A 16,722-nucleotide genomic window follows, 5' to 3' on the forward strand; every position below is an offset into this window, starting at 1 on the left:
TTGGACAATTGTCCAAAGTCACTTCCAGGATGTATGTGCAATATGAGTAGGGAGGGATGGGATCAGTTAACCAAGTAAAAACAAGTTTAAATCTCAGTTACATGATTGTATCACAAGGTTATACTTGGGGCAACGAAGGGTAGTTACGTTACGTTGCGTTATCCGCGCAATTTTGGTAACGTAACTATCCCCGTTATCCGGGCCCCCCCGTTACTTTGCTAGTAACGGGGCCATTTTAGGCCCCGTGTGTAACGTAACGGGCCTCATTTTTGAGGCCCGTTATCACGTTATCCCCCGGATAACGCAATAACAGACCGTTTAAGGCTTTTTAGCCGCATTTTTTGCCCGTTCTCAGGGGCTCCGCGCGCCCGGATAACGCAACGAGCATTAAAAAACTGGCTTAATGTGGTGCAATAACGTAATTGCTCCGCCGTTACGCGTAACGCGTAGATAACGACAAAAATTCCGTTACGTTACCGTTATCTACGCGTTACGCGTAGCGTAACTACCCTTTGTTGCTTGGGGGTAAGACCAGGTAAGACCTATGTAATAGCAATGTATTAGTGCACATTGCCATTCTTTTTGGGGTGGTGACACGACATCAAACACACAGGCTGTTATTAAAATCAACAGCAACTCTGATATTGAAGTCGTCAATCAATCAAGCACAAACTTACCAGAAAAACTTAAGTGATCCAACTCGGAGGCCTTCCCACCGGATGACACCGGCAACCTCAAGAGGATCCGCCTCCCTGCAACTGAATTCACCTCCGCTCACCCAGCTTTCCTACCTGCTAGTGCCAGACTTATTGTGGCTGAGGCCAACGGCACAGCTATACCGTCAGTACCAACTAATGAACGGCAGGCCCCTCATGAGATCATAGCAGCCAGCCTCAAATCTGCAACCATTGCTCTCAAGCGTGCAATTGATGCACTAAAAAAGAAAAAGGATTGAATCAAGATGGTTAATAGGTCGTTAGCTTCCATTATGAATTGGTTTCAAGGAACATCACATACTCTGTTACAATCAGTCAAGGAACAGCTGCCTGGGCGTCATCACACGGCTACACTGTTGTTTCCAGGTGTTGAGAATACCGGTTGGATGAGTGGTTTGGAAGTCACTGTTTCAGTAGGAGAGCTTCAGGATGTAGGTTGGCAAGCATTGACTCAGTTCGACAGGCTGTTGCGGATAGTGAAGAATTCAAAGGCATTTGTAACAAGCTAGACAGAACTGTTGATGGAGTTCTTCAAGGAACGTTGTCACAATATTGTGGGGATTATTGAGGAGGCAGGAGTTTTGGCACCCAGGGTGCAAGTACAATAAGGTGATGTTTCATTGAATGAAGGTCAAATTAGCTGTGAGGTACGATGTGATGGTTTGATACATGCAAGGATGCTGTGGAAATGTGCAATGGGGGATGGGATGGGAGGAGGCAACTGTCCTTATAAGTGTTGCGGGCTATCAAGGTACCACGGACTTCTTACAATTTTATGTGGATTGTCAACTGTCCTTATAAGTGTTGCGGGCTATCAAGGTACCACGGACTTCTTACAATTTTATGTGGATTGTCCCTCCTTTTCATTTCTCTTACATTTTTATGGTTACGGTTGTTGTCCGTCTTATCTCTCCTGCTGCTAACTGCTCCTAGTTGCAGTTGTTCTGTTACATAGTGTAGCTATTGTAGATTGTTGCTCATGGTTACGTTCATTTCATCTTTCAGTTGTTATGGCTATTACATTTTTTTCTTCATTTATGGTGTTCAAAGTTGGTTTGCATAACTTTATGCATGCATAAATCATAAAATCATAAAAATATTTTGGTGAGGAAATTTTGTATTACATAATCAGACAATAATATCCCCTGCAAAAAAGATTTTATGATTTTACTTTTTTGCAGGGGATATGATTGTCTGATTATGTAATACAAAATTTCCTCACCAAAATATTTCATGATTGTATGATTCATGCATGCATAAAATTATGCCAACATACTTTGAACACCATAATTGCCCTTTTTTTTGTTGTACATATTTTTTTTCTTCTAATTTTTTTGCAAATCAGAAACCAGATTCATTTATCACTGTTTAGGCTACATTCAGGTTTGCCAGTCGGATTCAGAGAAGATGCCAAGGGCCTATTTGTGCAGCTCAGCCTCAGGCTTGCAGATTTGGTCAAGCATGCGAGGTTGCCAACAAAAAGCTTTTTACTACCATCCTGAGCAGACGAAATGTTGGAAAGGGTGCGGAGATGGAGGATGGAACTCAAGACACAAGATGAGGGCTTGAGTAGAGCTCTGGACATTCAATGGGATAGAGGGAGAAGTCAATCAGAAGAGGGGGACGGTCAAGAGAGAGAAGAGGGTGATCAGATGAACTGACAAACTTAGCTAAGGGCCCATTTGGCTGCGCGGGGGCCAAAATCTCAATCTTGCGAGATCAGAATGTGCCCATGGGCAGATTCTGATCTCGCCCAATGACAGCCAGGCAGCCAAACATTCCCGGAATCTGGATCTGTGACACTGAGATCCAGATTCTACTGATCAAGGGTGTTTGGCTGCACAACTAGATATGCATGTACACCGGCCCCCTCTCACCCTCTCGATGGCCGGCTGAACAGGTCATCGAGACAAATACACATCCTCTTGATGGCTGATTAAACCGGCCATCAAGAGGAGGACACAACCTCTTGATAGCCGATTGAACCGGCCATCAAGAGGAGTCCACACCCTCTCGATGGCTGATTGAATTCTGGCCGTTGAGAGGATATGTATTCCTCTTGATGGCCGGTCCGATTGGCCATTGAGAGGATGTGTATTCCTCTTGATGACCGGTTCAACCGGCCATCAAGAGGGTGTGCACTCATCGGCCATCGAGAGGATGTGTATAATTCTCTCGATGACTGGTTCAACCGGCCATCAAGAGGGTGTGCACTCCTCTCAATGGCCGGTTCGATCGGCTATCGAGAGGTGTATTCCTCTTGATGACCAGTTCAACCGGCCATCGAGAGGGTGTGTCCTCCTCTCGATGGCCGGTTCAATCAGCCATCAAGAGGAGGTGGTGACATGATACATAGTTGCCCGTTCCAAAGTGCTTGTCAAGGGCCTGCTTGCAGTGAATCGAGTTAGGCTGGGAGGTGTGTTGACTGAGGATCATCGGGACCAAGCCGTTGGCCATCAAGGTGAGAGGGTTTGTAGGGTGTAGTACATATTGTGGTGGGTGTTTTTGAAGTCCCTTGTGAGTGTCAAGAGAGTTGAGATTCTTTTTCAGGTCTTGAGATTCAGCAAAATAGCTGTATCTCAGTGCAATCTCTCTTTGGTGGCTGGCAAGATCACCAATCAGAGATTTTTCCCAGACATTTTGGCAGCCAAACGGTTTTTTGGAATCTCACAAAAATCTCATTTGACGAGATTCGGAATCTCGTCAAAATCCCACTTTTGTGGGGGACCGCGAGTTCAGATTGAGATTCTGCCGCGCGGCCGAACGGGCCCTAATTCCCTCAATCGGAGGTGCAGGGGCGCTGTTGTGAAGCAACCCTCCAAAGGAGGGACTTACACCCTACCTCGCAAAACAATAGGCAGCAGACATCTGTTTTCAGCCTTTTTTGCTTGTCCCTCCGTTGAAGCTATGCAAGGACAGCTGGGGCCAAGTCAGCTGCTTCAAGGGATAGCCAAGAAGCATGGCTCTCCGCTGGTATCTTTCAGGACCCTGGCAAGCGCAGCCAGAGGGTACGTATGAAAATCAATTCAAAAATCGTGGGATTCATACATTTTTAAAAGACATTTTTGGCTTTTCTTGCCAACATTTACCACATTTTGAGGAGAAATTAGCAGTACATTATTCTCCCTTTAAGCCTACATGTGCCCATCTTTTCAGAATCCATTTATCATGTTTGGTTGTGAGCCAAAGTGGCTTTAAACATTCATACATTTTCATGCGTACCCTCTGGCCGCGCTTGCCAGGGTCCTTATCTTTCTTTTATCTGTAACAGTTGAAATTGATTTTAAAAAAAAATTAAGAGCTGCTAAGTTTTGACAGGCGTCAAAAGTATGGCTTTGACCCAGGCCTGTTTGAACAATGCCCTCCCAAAACCCATGAACTCCTTTTTGTTTCATTTGCGATTCAAGATAGTTTTTGGAGGGATCCAACCTCAGGAAGGTGGCAGGTGCAAGTGCTGATGTAGGCAGACAAACCTGTCTACTCAGAATTTTGATAGTCTATAGCTGAGTCAAGATATAAAGAGTTGAAAATTTTGAAAGTTTTCCCCAGCCAAATGGGATTTCTGCTGCCTACTCTTTTGCAAGGTAGGGCGTGAGTCCCTCATTCGGAGGGTCGCTTCGCGACAGCGCTCCGGCGCCTCCGATCGAGGGACTTAGCTAAGTTCGATGAACTGATTGGAAGAGGCTGGGGGGAGGCCGAGAGACTTTGTCACTTTATAAAGCTCGGTCGTGCCAGAAATTGAAAAACTTGCGGGCATGAAAAGAGCCCAACCAGCATCCCGCGTGGGCACGCTAATGAGAGCCGGGATGGGCTGGCTGGGTGAGCCAAGGCCCACCCATCCGACCCAATTATCACCCAATGATGAAGCCATGGCATGTTGGCCGACCGCGCGGTTCAGCCCGGCCGAGGGGTCCGCGCTTCCGAGGCAGCGGGGTTGCTGTGCTGTGCGCTGGGGCAGGCCCCCAACGCCGCGAGCGCCTTGTGCGGCAGCCCTAAGTGGATGGATGTGTGTGAGTCTCATCAGTCGCGGGTGGGCTTGGACGGGCAGGCTGCTATCCGGCGACCACACCGGCCGGCGATTTGCGAATAACCCTCAAGCCACTCAGCAAGAACGTATCGACCCTTCTTCCTCAAGGTTCATTCACGATGCCGGGCGTAAGTCCAATCTCGGCTCATTCACAGCAGTCTTACCACAACAGCCCAGTGCAATACCCTCAAGTGAACGATGACTGATTAATCACTTGATTTCCTTTCTACTTTGGTCTATGAACCACTCACGTGACGCTCGTCCCACTCATCGTGGAAATCGTTTGAAATTTTAGCACAAGGAACACACCCTACCTACTTTCCAACGTTTTGTAGAGGTGGGCCGTGTGGTGCTCATCAACGACCCGTCATCACCCTGCAACGGAAAATTGGCCACCATCGTTGAAATCATCGACCACGGCCGCGCTCTCATTGATGGTCCTACCACATCGGTCCCTCGTCAATCCATCGCTTTCCGAAGGGTCATCCTCACTCCCTTCCTCATCAAGGGTCTTCCCCGTGGATCCCGGGCCGCCACCGTCGGAAAGGCTTTCGAGAAAGCCGAAATTGGCAAGAAGTGGGAAGCCAGCGGTTGGAAGAAAAACATCGACTCGAAGGCTACCAGAAGATCACTCTCCGACTTTCAACGGTAAGAGCCTTCACCCTCTCAATCACGCATCGCCCTGGCTCGATTTACCACCCTCCACCCGCCTGACACTCACTAATAATATGCTCGCCAAACATTCACAATCCAGATTCGAGGTTATGATTTTGAAGCGACAACGACGGGACATCATCAACAAAGGTCTCGTGAAAGCCAAGAAAGTACAAGCATAAACGTTGAATCAATTTGTGTACTTTAACCTACTTCGCCGCCCCACCTGCCCCCTTATCCCCTGCGTGTGTGTTGTAACCCACTTTGAGATCAATGGTGATCACCACGAGCAGTTTAGGTTTTTGCCTTGCTCGGAGAAGGCCCCACAGGAGCTGAGTCCCAGGGTGACGAACGAACCTCGGCAAGCTCAAGACTCTCAGGGCGACGACGAAACCTTTCTACTTTTCTTGTCCCACAGCCGGCCCCTAGGCGGACAGAACAGGGGCTTCCCTACAGGGTTGAGCCCTCCCCTTTGCCTTATCTCGACTCAGGTGCAGAAACCTGCACAGATAGACGGCGTGCGCAATAGCGGCTCTAGTGAGGAGAGCTGCAAGGGTGGTTTTTCATCATAGAGAGAGGAAAACATAAATACATAGACTAGCCACAAGGTCTGTGACAGGTGATGCAATGTAGAACTGTGACTATGTCACAACAAGACAGCCCTGCAGCAGCGCCGCCCTGAGTGGATCAACATGAGCCCCCAAGTTTGCTTGTTGAGTATTTTGTCTCAAGTGATCCTTTGCTCGAGTTATCTAGACTTTCTACAGCTGAATGCCCCCAGCACTACATGCCATTAATACCATAGGAGAGTCAAACCCCATCTGCCAGTCCAACATGTTTCTGGACTGTCTGAGGAGTTTGCTGAAGTGGGTTGAGTGCTTCCTTATGGTTGGACAGAGTCCACCGTTTGATGGTGGGTGTATATGTTTGCTGAGGTTATGATAAGGAGGAGAGAAGACTGACTCTGAATTAACTCCCTCCTACAGTGGGGCGAGGCACTGGTTGCATTGTAGGAAGTCTATGGATACGCAGTGCACTCCCAGAGGCTATCGGAGATGAACAGTCTGGTGCGATACAAATTACCAACGAGTTGGAAGGATGTTGCAAGATAGTGCAAAATAATGTATATTACATATGCACTGCCCTTCCAACTGGCGTGAGAGTTTGCCCGACTGTAACTGCTCCGACAGGAAAAGGTGTGACTGGTCCCAGCGGTTCTTTCTGCAGTGCAAGCAATCCTGCTGCAATCGTCATTGTTAGAAAAAATATTAAAAATAGGAAAGGCGGGGTGGCGCAAAAAGGACAATTCCGCCGAAATAAGAAAGAATACAAAATCAAGGAAAGTGAAAGACGATGTAGAACAAGCAACAGAATGTCGGTTTATGAGGTTATGTATTTACAGGAGAAGATATGATTGTACATAAATTAGAAATGAGATCATGAATACGAACTGAAATAGAAAATTAACAAGTCTTTGGAATGCTTGAGTACATCGAATTATCGAATGGGAGAGAGGCATGGTACGAAATAAAAAAACAGAATGAAGTGATATCTTCAGCATTGGTTTCGGAAAAAAAAGATGCAAAATGTCATGATTCAAAAGAAAGTGAAAGAGAAGAAAAACCACGGGGTATTTTCAGTTTCCTGAGGAAAAGAAAGGGGGAGGTGTGAGTAAATTGAAAGATGGAGAAAAATGTCAAGCATTAGGATGAAGGGCAGAGACAATCACAGGAAGAAGTAGGGAGCTCATATTATGTGACACGTTTTGATGCTGATCCATCACGGACGAAAGAATTCCACTGGGAGCGGGACTCTTGAATGAGGTCTTGAATGTCTTGGCGATTGTAGAGTTTGCGGATCGACCGAAGCCAGCGGAACGAGTTTTCCATCTCGAAGCGACCGCCCAGCGTCGATAATATCTCCTCGAAATCATGACCTGGTCCGATCTTGCTCCTCAGACTATAAACAAGTGAAACCGCTGCGAGGATGAGGACGTCCATTCCTTTCAAGAAGAAGGCGTCCCATAACCTTAATTGGGCTTCATATGGTACCGTATTCGCAAAGATCGTGATGTACCATTTCGTCGCATATGCTGAGCTTGATATCATCTGCTTATCCTGATCAAGTACAACAACCAAAGATTATTGATTTAGTCTAAGATCAGAGTAAGAGAAAAAGAGGGGCCTGTCTACTCACAAAGGTGGCATGAACAGCTGGTATTAAATGTTCAATTAGCCGTTCCTGGATATAAAAGCATTCCAATAATCCAGGAAAACCGGGCGAGAAGATGTTGTGAAACTGAAGATTGTCATGAATTCGAACCATACAGACAAATGCATCCTGGAATAATTGGGTTGATTGATTTTGAAAGCACAAAGTCACAGAGGAGCAAAAACCAAACACGGAATTAAATACAGAAATTAAGAAGACCAGCTGATGATTCGGATGGAAATTCACAGAAAAGTAAAGAAACCAAACTAAGGATCTTACCTCCGCACTAAAGTAACTCAAAAGTGTTGCTGCAATGGGTCCCATGCCTTGGCAATATCCACATGTTTTACAGTACATTCCGAAGGTGTGTAGTACCTGGAAAAGTGCCCGCTGCCTGTTGAAACATGAATGAAGATTTTCATTATCAGTCTTTGTTTGAGTTGATGGCTGACTGAGTGATGGTGGAGTTAGGTACCCTTTGCCATAGCGAGTGTGGAAGAAGATGTGGCCATTGATTGTTCGGGGAACGTCTAGATCAATTTGGACGTCCTGTTCACTAGGAGTGGTAAGCAAAGCCTGGAACTGTTGGTGTAGACGTTGAATCGTAGGTCTTGTTGAGGCTTGGCGATGATGATCGCTTTCGGCCAAAAGCATCTCCCAGGCAGCTCGCCTCCAACGATCTGGGATACCCTTGAAACATCTTTTCTCGAAACGAGCTCGCTGCTGATTCCATTCTGGCCTGAGTTGATAGGCTGATTGACTTGAACCTGAATCACGTGAGCTCGCGGTCAACATGTCTGTCCATTTTTCGATCCGGTTGGTCTCCTGGATCAATAAGTCGTGGTTGGTCGAGTTGAGTGATGAGGGGCTAGTGGCTAGGATAGGATCTGAGGTGGTCGCGACGGGGGTTGGATAGAATGCATCTGATGGCAGATACAGTACACGTTCGGAAGACATCGGTTTGAAGAATCCATATCGATCCGCGTTCCCTAAAATCTGGATCTCAGCGTCCGAGAGAGAGTCTGAATGGGCAGCAGCAGCAAGTTGGGTGAGTGAGGCCAGGGCTGATAGCCTCCGATGTTCACGTGTTCTTTCGATGCCTTCATGGAATCCGTCCCCTGGAACGCCGACTCTATCGAGATAAGTGTAGACCTGGTGGACATGCTGAGCGGATTCCAGGTCGATGGTAGCCGACGGATGCTGGGATGGCGAGGCGGCCATGGATTGAGGAGGTGGTCGCTTGTGTCGGATGAGTCAGGGGAACGGTTAGGGAAGGATGCGTGTGTTTCCTGGAGGGCAACAGAGTAGAATGATTGAGTGTTGATTGATGGGGTGTAGGAGAAAAGATATTAATGTAGATGGTCAGGAAGGGGTAGAGGCTGGCAGAGGGGCGGGCCTTTGGGCCGAAGACGGGCTGGACTTAGGTGAGGCTCGATTACGTAATCGGGCTTCTCCCAACTGGGCATCGACTTCGGTTGTCGAGGTTGGCCGGCAAGCTGAGCCGTTCATCCAGCTGAGTCCACAGGTGTCGGGGTCTGTCCACCACCCAACCAGCCAGCAAGTACATATGTATCATCCCAGCCTAGCAGGTTTTGGCCTGGGAGAGGGGACAGCCCACTCAAAGGCAAGCTAACCTCCATACCTAAGTACCGGCCGCTATGCAAGCTCATAATTGACACCAAGTCTGCCTCTGAGTCTGACTAATCCCTTAATTGTAGGGGCTTGCCTGTGGGCTCAGGTGCAGCCTGAGATCAGTATGTACGTTCTTGGCTGCCCAGGAAACAAGAATGTAAATATTATTCAGTGAGCTCAAGGTGTAACTTTATCCCCTCCCATAGTTAGCATAAGCCAAAAATAGGAAGAAGAAAACGGTGAAAATCCACAAGAAGAAACAAGGGTACTGATGGGGATGGGCAAGTATCCAACTATTAAATTACATTTAGTGTAATTATTTTGTAATTTAGCAGGCTTTGTGGTGATTAAGCTATTATTAAATTGTAGTAGATGTTGTGTTTTCCAAATAGCTTGGATACAATGATCAAAACCTTTTGGTTACGGAAGACCTTGGCAAATCCCGTACTGTGTTTTGCAGAATTGTTGGATCATTTTCCAAAATTTCTGGTGTCGTTGACCGGGGCCCGGGGGCAATCACATTTTTTTTTATATCTTTTCCGCATGTGGACAGGACCCCAGAAGGGGGTTTTCAAGCCGCCTCATGTACGTATCCAAGCGTTAAAGCCCCTGCCTACAGCTACCCTGGCTCAATGCATCAACAAAAATATGTGGAGTGACACCTTTAAACCCATATCAATGCTGTACAGGTGTTTAAAAAGCAAAAGTGGTGATGGCAGAATAGATAAATTCAAATAACTCCTTGTGTACACGTAAATTTTTTTAAAGTTTTGCTGGAGCCTACATGAGGCGGCTTGAAAGACCCCTTCCGGGGTCCTATGTGGACAGCTGTCAGATGAGGCCCAAGGCCAAATCCACCCCCGGAGCCAACATCCTCCGGTGAATTGTCTTGGAGTTGGGTTAGAGACAAACCAAGTTCATATTTAGAACCGGAGCGCCTTCTTTACTCTACTCTACACTGCCCAGGGCTATCCGCTGCTGCCCTCTGCCCGTGGGGAGGGGGTAGGGAGGGGCTGACCGAGCGCTGGGTTGTTACAGAAGGATATCCCAGGCGGGAGTCAATCTGAAGAAGTTGGGTGTGGATTTTTGTCTGCATGTGCTTAAAAAACCTTGAATTCAAGGTTGGCCTAAGGTTTGTTGTAAATTTTAATTAAACTTAAGTACTGGAAAATTTGAGAAAAATCCAACCATTCTGCAAAAACAGTATCTTCAACATATACTCCTAGTTTTTTGATTTGACAGATCTGTCAGAATCAGATGCAACCCAAGGCTAAATATAAACCCAGAGCCATCATCCCCCAGAAGCTGGTCTTGGAGTCCACTTCAGCAAAAACTGAGTTCAGATTTGGAATAAGGATCACCAAGTGAACCCGGGTACCACCTGGTTTTTTTGCCCAAAACAGACACCCACACCGCACCCGGTATGGAGCTCCGTCCGGTGCTAGGCCGGCGGCAGCGCTGGGAGGGGAAAAAGTGCTCTGGGAGCTGCCCTCACAGAAGGTCCGGATGAGTTGTAGAGATTCGAATGGATAGCGTAGTGGAAGTGGTTTTGAGATTGTTTCGCCGGGGTTTTTATCCTCGGCGGCGGTTGTGTTGGTTTGAGAAAGAGGATTCTGGGAAGGGACTCTGGGGATTCTTTGTGTGAAACTCCATAAAATATTATGTGTCCTATGGGAGTTGAACCCATGTCTCTTATATCCATGTCAAGTGTACTAACCACTGTACTAAGGATGCTTGGATATGAATGGCTGCAGGTGGGTGAAAGAACATCCACTGGTGTCACATGAAGATCCCTAATTGAGGGTAAGACCTGTAAATGACAGGTCATGAATGAGTGACACCAGCAGGTATGATAAAGCTAAGAGTAGCAGAACCACAACCTGACACTTTGGACTCGGATTCGGAAAAAGATCGATCAATTGATAACTCCTGACTTGGATCAGAACAGGTGCTATGGCCTCCCATCCTCCAAGTTCGCCGGAAACTTGGATTCCTGGAGGCCTGTCACAGACATGTCATCATCTCCTCGCGCGCCATGCGCGCGCACACACCACAGACAACAGAGAGATAGAAAAGAAAAAAGACAACACAAAGAAGAAAAAGGAAGAGAAATAAAACCAAGAGCTGAAAACATGAAACCAATGAGGACCACAAATTAAGAAGATGAGAAAGGAACCAGGAAGAATGGAAATGGACATGGCTGAGGAAGACAAGGAAGAAACAAAACCAGAAAAGACAAACAACTAGGAATAAATCCACAGGTAGTTCTGTGTTAGGACCAAGAAAAAGAGAAGAGGAGACAGAGAGGAAAGTGAGAAATAGGAAGAGGGGAAAAAAGGGAAGCTGAGAGGACTTGGGAAGGTGATATTGAGATTTGAATCTTGATCTTGAGGGTGGTTTTCTTGAGGGCTGATCTTGAAGATTGAAACTGAAGCTGACTACCATTTTGACCACCACACCGGCACCCACGGGTGTTTTTTGCGGGTACCGCGGGTACTTTCAGGGAAGAAATGTGCCTTCCCAATGACCGGTGTGTGCCGGTCATTGAGAGGGAGGTGTGCCTTCTCAATGAGCAGTGTGTGCCAGTGTGAGAACTCTGTTGGGACGGGTGGCAGCTCTGTGAGGGGGAGATAACATATGATACTGCAGCTAAGTAATATTTATGTTATGGGTGGTTTGAATGACCTGCCCCTCTATTATACTACACAAGAGTTATCACAACAAAATTTATTTATTGTTGTGGCAAAACCTTGATAGAGGACACTATGTGTATTAGTCTCTATCAGACCTAGATTAAACAATATAGATGATATGCAATGACAGTAGCTATTTATGACCCTGTTTGTGATCACAGGTGTTGGATGAGTGGAGTGAGGTGTGAGTTCTATTTACAATTGCCTGAGTGGCATGCTGAAAACTGAGGGGGGAAATGCCCTCCTTTTATAGTAAAACATGAGGCATTTTTGCTGGTGGGGAAGACACATGAGGGATTTATGCTGTGACTTATCTTTTGAGGGAATTTTGCTGCATGGAAACTTCTATTGGGTTATTTTTTGCTAGTGAGCCATGTGACAAATGTGTGATCCAACATGTGACTGATGATATCATGTTGATCAATGTATAAACTGTACCCCAACTATGTACTTGTACCTAATTATATACTATGTACTACCAATTTAACTCTATAGTATGTAATTAGGTTCTGTCACAAACAGTTTAATCCAAATAACGTTTGACTGAGTGGAGCTAGCCTAGTGGTTCAAGTGAGTGACTAGGGGTTAAATGACCTGTGAAATCTAATTATGCAATAGTACATCCAAGAATATTCCTCCTTCTCATACATTGAACCATGACTTTATGTAATTTGATACTTGAAACAGATTTGGCATACCACACCGGTCATCAAGAGGGGTGTTAGAGTAGATCATGCACTTATGCAAAAACCTAGGCATAACTATGTACTTCACCTTTCATGTACATAGATTCTAACCCCGCCAGTGACAGGTACCAAACCTAGACCTGTCACTGAAGGACACGTATAGTCCCAGCTCTCCCCGGGCGTGCTCCTTTTCTCTTTCCTCACCGAGATAGGAGTATTGTACCGACCCGTGGAGAGCTGACCGCCGCCGGACTGTATTGTGCAGGCTAGTCTACATGATATGCAATGTACCGAGATAGGAGTATCGTACCGACCCGTGGAGAGCTGACCGCCGCCGGACTGTATTGTGCAGATTCCGTTTGGCCTTCTTATAGGTGTGCCTTCTCAATGAACGGTGTGTGCCGGTCATTGAGGGTTGTGTGCCCTCTTGATGACCAGCACCAAACGGTCATCAATATTTAGGTATGGCTCACTAAAGCACTGTTATAAATAGATTTCACGTAGTCTATTCCTCAAACTCGGATTGTCCCGGGATGAGGAGTACTGGTCGTGCTGCAGTGAGTACAGGAGATGCCAGTGCCATCTATTTCACAACACCTGATGAGCGAGACAAGGGGTCTGAGGGCGAGTGGAGTGTGAGCAGAATGGATTATGGATTGCATAAGTAAGATATGGACATGATGGGAAAACATGAGAAGATGAGAAAAGAGAATGAGAAGGTACTATACCTGAGGGCGAGTGGAGTGTGAGCAGAATGGATGAGGAATCCATTCTGTCACCGGCAGCTCCTCAGGTATAGTACTCTATGTGTGACACCTGTGCAACAGGCATGTAGCATAAGCAGAAAGGGGCTAGAGGTCTAGCTCAACACCCCCCCTTGCTACATTCCTGTTGGTATGGTCAGAGTGGAAAATAGAAGAATAAGGGAAAGAAAAAAAAATAAGAAAGTTTGACATGAGAAGGTGACATAAGAGAAAGTGAGATTAAAGAAAAGATGAAACAATGAGAAATAGGGACAAGGATGGATTGACAGAGAGAAAGGGATCAGGGGACGATGCCAAAGAGATGTTGATGTTTTTCCAAGAGGACTCGAGATAGCGGTTTTGTCAACATGTCTGCAAGCATGTCTTTCGTGGAGACATGGAGAAGAGAGATGGTGTCGTCCTTGATGCATTTGCGGATGAAATGGTACCTTGCGTGGATGTGCTTTGTCCTTGCGTGATGTTCTGAATTCTTCACCAGGGCTTTGGCTCCCTCATTGTCGACATGGATGGGGATTGGATTGCTGGGGCGGAGAGACAGTTCAGTGAGAAGGTGGCGAAGCCAGAGACCTTCCTTACATGAGTCGGAAAGTGCTTTGTATTTGGCTTCCGTGCTGGAAAGGGACACGGTTGCCTGTTTTCTAGACTTCCACAAGATAGCGCCATCACCCATGCAGTAGGTGTACGCTGAGGTCAATCAACGGTCATCACGATCTTCCGCCCAATCTGAGTCGGAATATCCTGAACATTCAAGAGAACCTCCTAAGCGCAGCTTGAGGTCCGCCGTTGTGACCAAGTAGTTGAGGATGCGCACAGCTGCGTACCAGTGGGAGAGGGAAGGATCGCGTAGATATTGCAACAGTTTGTTGACAGCAAAGGATACTTCCGGACGAGTACATTGAGAGATCCACAAGAGAGATCCGATGATTTGAGGATACGGCCTGGGAGACAACGGATCAGAGGAAGTCTTGCGGGTTAAGTTTTTGAAGTAGGAGTTGGTGGGAGTAGAAACAGCGTGTGAGTTACCGTCTAGAAATCGCTTGCTTATTTCTTTGATGTAGTGGGCTTGATTAAGAAATAAATGGCGGTTCGGAATATCTCGAGTGATTTTGATGAACAAGAAATGATTAAGATCCTTGTCCGCGCCAATCACAAAGCGTTTTCCAACTGCCGAGATGAGATTGTCCACAAACGTTGGTTCATCGACAATCGCAAGATTGTCGACATGAGTAGTGAGAGTGCCGACTAGCTTACACAATTGGATTTTGAAGTAGGGGAGGTCAGGGAGAGAGATGAAGGACAGGTTATCTTTGGATGAGGAGGGAGTTAACGGGGTTCTGTCTTCATTCTCTTTGACTGAGAGAGGAGTGTATATGAAGGGGGAGTTTTGGGAAAGGGAAGCAGTGACAGGCCAGGAGATTTCGACCAAAAGATGTTTTGGGGAAGATTTCAGGGGTGATCCGTAGGGGAAGACGAGATCGTTGAACACACCGTCTCTGGATTTGATGACAGATTGTTTTTCGAGATCCCACAGGCAGTAGCCGTTGCCGTCGGATAGATAGGAGAAGAGGATGGAAGATCGAGCCTTTGGGTCAAGCTTCTTTTGATCAGGTTCGGGGACTTTGTACCACGTTAGACATCCAAAGGGTCAAATCGTGGAGAAGTTACCTTGAAGGAGATTAAGGATGGAGTTAGGGGATTTGAAACCCGCTGGTGTGTGACAAGGGAAAGAGTTGTAGGGGAAGAGGGAGTGGCGGAGTGCATCTACCCAAAAGGATTTGGATAGGTGGGCGGTGAGAAGCACAGATTGAACATAATTGTGAATGGTTCTGTTTGTCCGCTTGGCTACGCCGTTGAGTTGAGGGGAGTGCGGAGGACCTGGATTGTGCTTGATTCCTGAAGACGTGAGATAGTTGGTGAATTCTAGGGATAGATATTCTCCGCCGTTATTGGTTTGGAGTGCTTGGATTGTGTGCGAGCCGGATTTTTCAAAGAAAGCGCAATAGGTTTTGAAACAAGAGAAAGAGTCGGATTTGTTTTTCATTGGGTAGACTGTGAGGGATTTTGAATGATCATCGACAAAGGTGATGAAGTACCAATATCCTTCGCGCAAAAGTACTTCATAGGAGGCGACATCAGAGTGAATAAGTTGGCCGGGCTTGGAGGAACGGTAGAGAGAGCGAGATTGGAAAGGATGTTGGTGCATTTTGGTTTGGACACAGACTTGGCACTTTTGAACATCGATGTTGTTTGATACAGAAGGAACAACGCCATTCAATTTGAGGAGGAGCTTGAGAGCTTTAAGGCCTAGGTGGGAGAAGCAGATATGATATCCGAGACGGGAGGTGTCAGAATAGGAAGGGGAAGTTGGAACAGAGGAACATTGGCTCACTGGGTGGGACAGCAAATAGTACAGGTTGCCCCGACAATACCCGCGGCCAGCCAATGTTCCTGTCAGCTGTAAGTTAGACGAGTTGAAGATGTCACACGAGGATTTTTTAAAAACGATTGTGAGTCCTTTGTTGCACAGATTTGCAATGGAAAGGAGGGCCTTGTGAAGGGAAGGGACGAAAAGAGTTGTGACGGAGGTTGAACCGTTGACTGGGAGCGTTAATGTGCCTTTGTGAGAAGCCTCTACAACCGAGTGGTTGGCTAGATGAACAAGGGTGTTGTTGGGAGTTGGATTTTCAACCGAGTCGAGATAGGGGGTCATAGACATGGAACAGCCCAAATCGAGGTTCGGATCACCTGATAGTTGCATGTTGGGAGGGGTAGATAAAGCCAGAACTGCATTTTTGGCGGTCACACCGCATTTGGATCCGGAGTAATCTGAATTGTTGTCACGGTGTACTTCAGCATAGCTCCCCAGAGGTGCAGCGGACGTTTGACCAGCCCGTGTTTGTGGTTTGGAGGACAAAGTCAAAGTCAAGGATTCTGGTTGAGAGCACCAGGAAAAATCAGTAGTCACTAGATGACAACTGACATGACACCTGCTCCAGCTGGCTATCCAGCCTCTAGTGCAATTTTCACGAGCTGATCCTCAGCTTTGTCCCAGGCCCAGCTGCTGCTCAGCCTTGGCCCAGGCCCAGCTGCTGCTCAGCCTTGGCCCAGGCCCAGCTGCTGCTCAGCCTTGGCCCAGGCCCAGCTGCTGCTCAGCCTTGGCCCAGGCCCAGCTGCTGCTCAGCCTTGGCCCAGGCCCAGCTGCTGCTCAGCCTTGGCCCAGGCCCAGCTGCTGCTCAGCCTTGGCCCAGGCCCAGCTGCTGCTCAGCCTTGGCCCAGGCCCAGCTGCTGCTCAGCCTTGGCCCAGGCCCAGCTGCTGCTCAGCCTTGGCCCAGGCCCAGC

At 47.1% G+C, this 16,722-nt stretch overlaps 2 protein-coding genes across 2 annotated transcripts; one reads left to right on the forward strand and one right to left on the reverse strand.

Moving 5' to 3' along the window:
• Positions 1-4,862: 4,862 nt before the first annotated feature.
• PtA15_8A753 (uncharacterized protein) lies at positions 4,863-5,579 on the forward strand (the record flags this gene model as incomplete). Its single annotated transcript, XM_053172215.1, has 3 exons — positions 4,863-4,871; positions 5,039-5,391; positions 5,498-5,579. 3 exons carry the CDS (start codon positions 4,863-4,865, stop codon positions 5,577-5,579), a joined length of 444 nt encoding a protein of 147 aa, XP_053023401.1.
• Positions 5,580-7,148: 1,569 nt separating this feature from the next.
• Positions 7,149-8,829, reverse strand: PtA15_8A754 (uncharacterized protein; the record flags this gene model as incomplete). Its single annotated transcript, XM_053172216.1, has 4 exons — positions 7,149-7,514; positions 7,594-7,737; positions 7,888-8,002; positions 8,084-8,829. 4 exons carry the CDS (start codon positions 8,827-8,829, stop codon positions 7,149-7,151), a joined length of 1,371 nt encoding a protein of 456 aa, XP_053023402.1.
• Positions 8,830-16,722: the final 7,893 nt, after the last annotated feature.

The sequence above is a fragment of the Puccinia triticina genome, chromosome 8A (genome assembly GCF_026914185.1).
Source record: "Puccinia triticina chromosome 8A, complete sequence".
Classification (NCBI taxonomy): Eukaryota; Fungi; Basidiomycota; class Pucciniomycetes; order Pucciniales; family Pucciniaceae; genus Puccinia; species Puccinia triticina.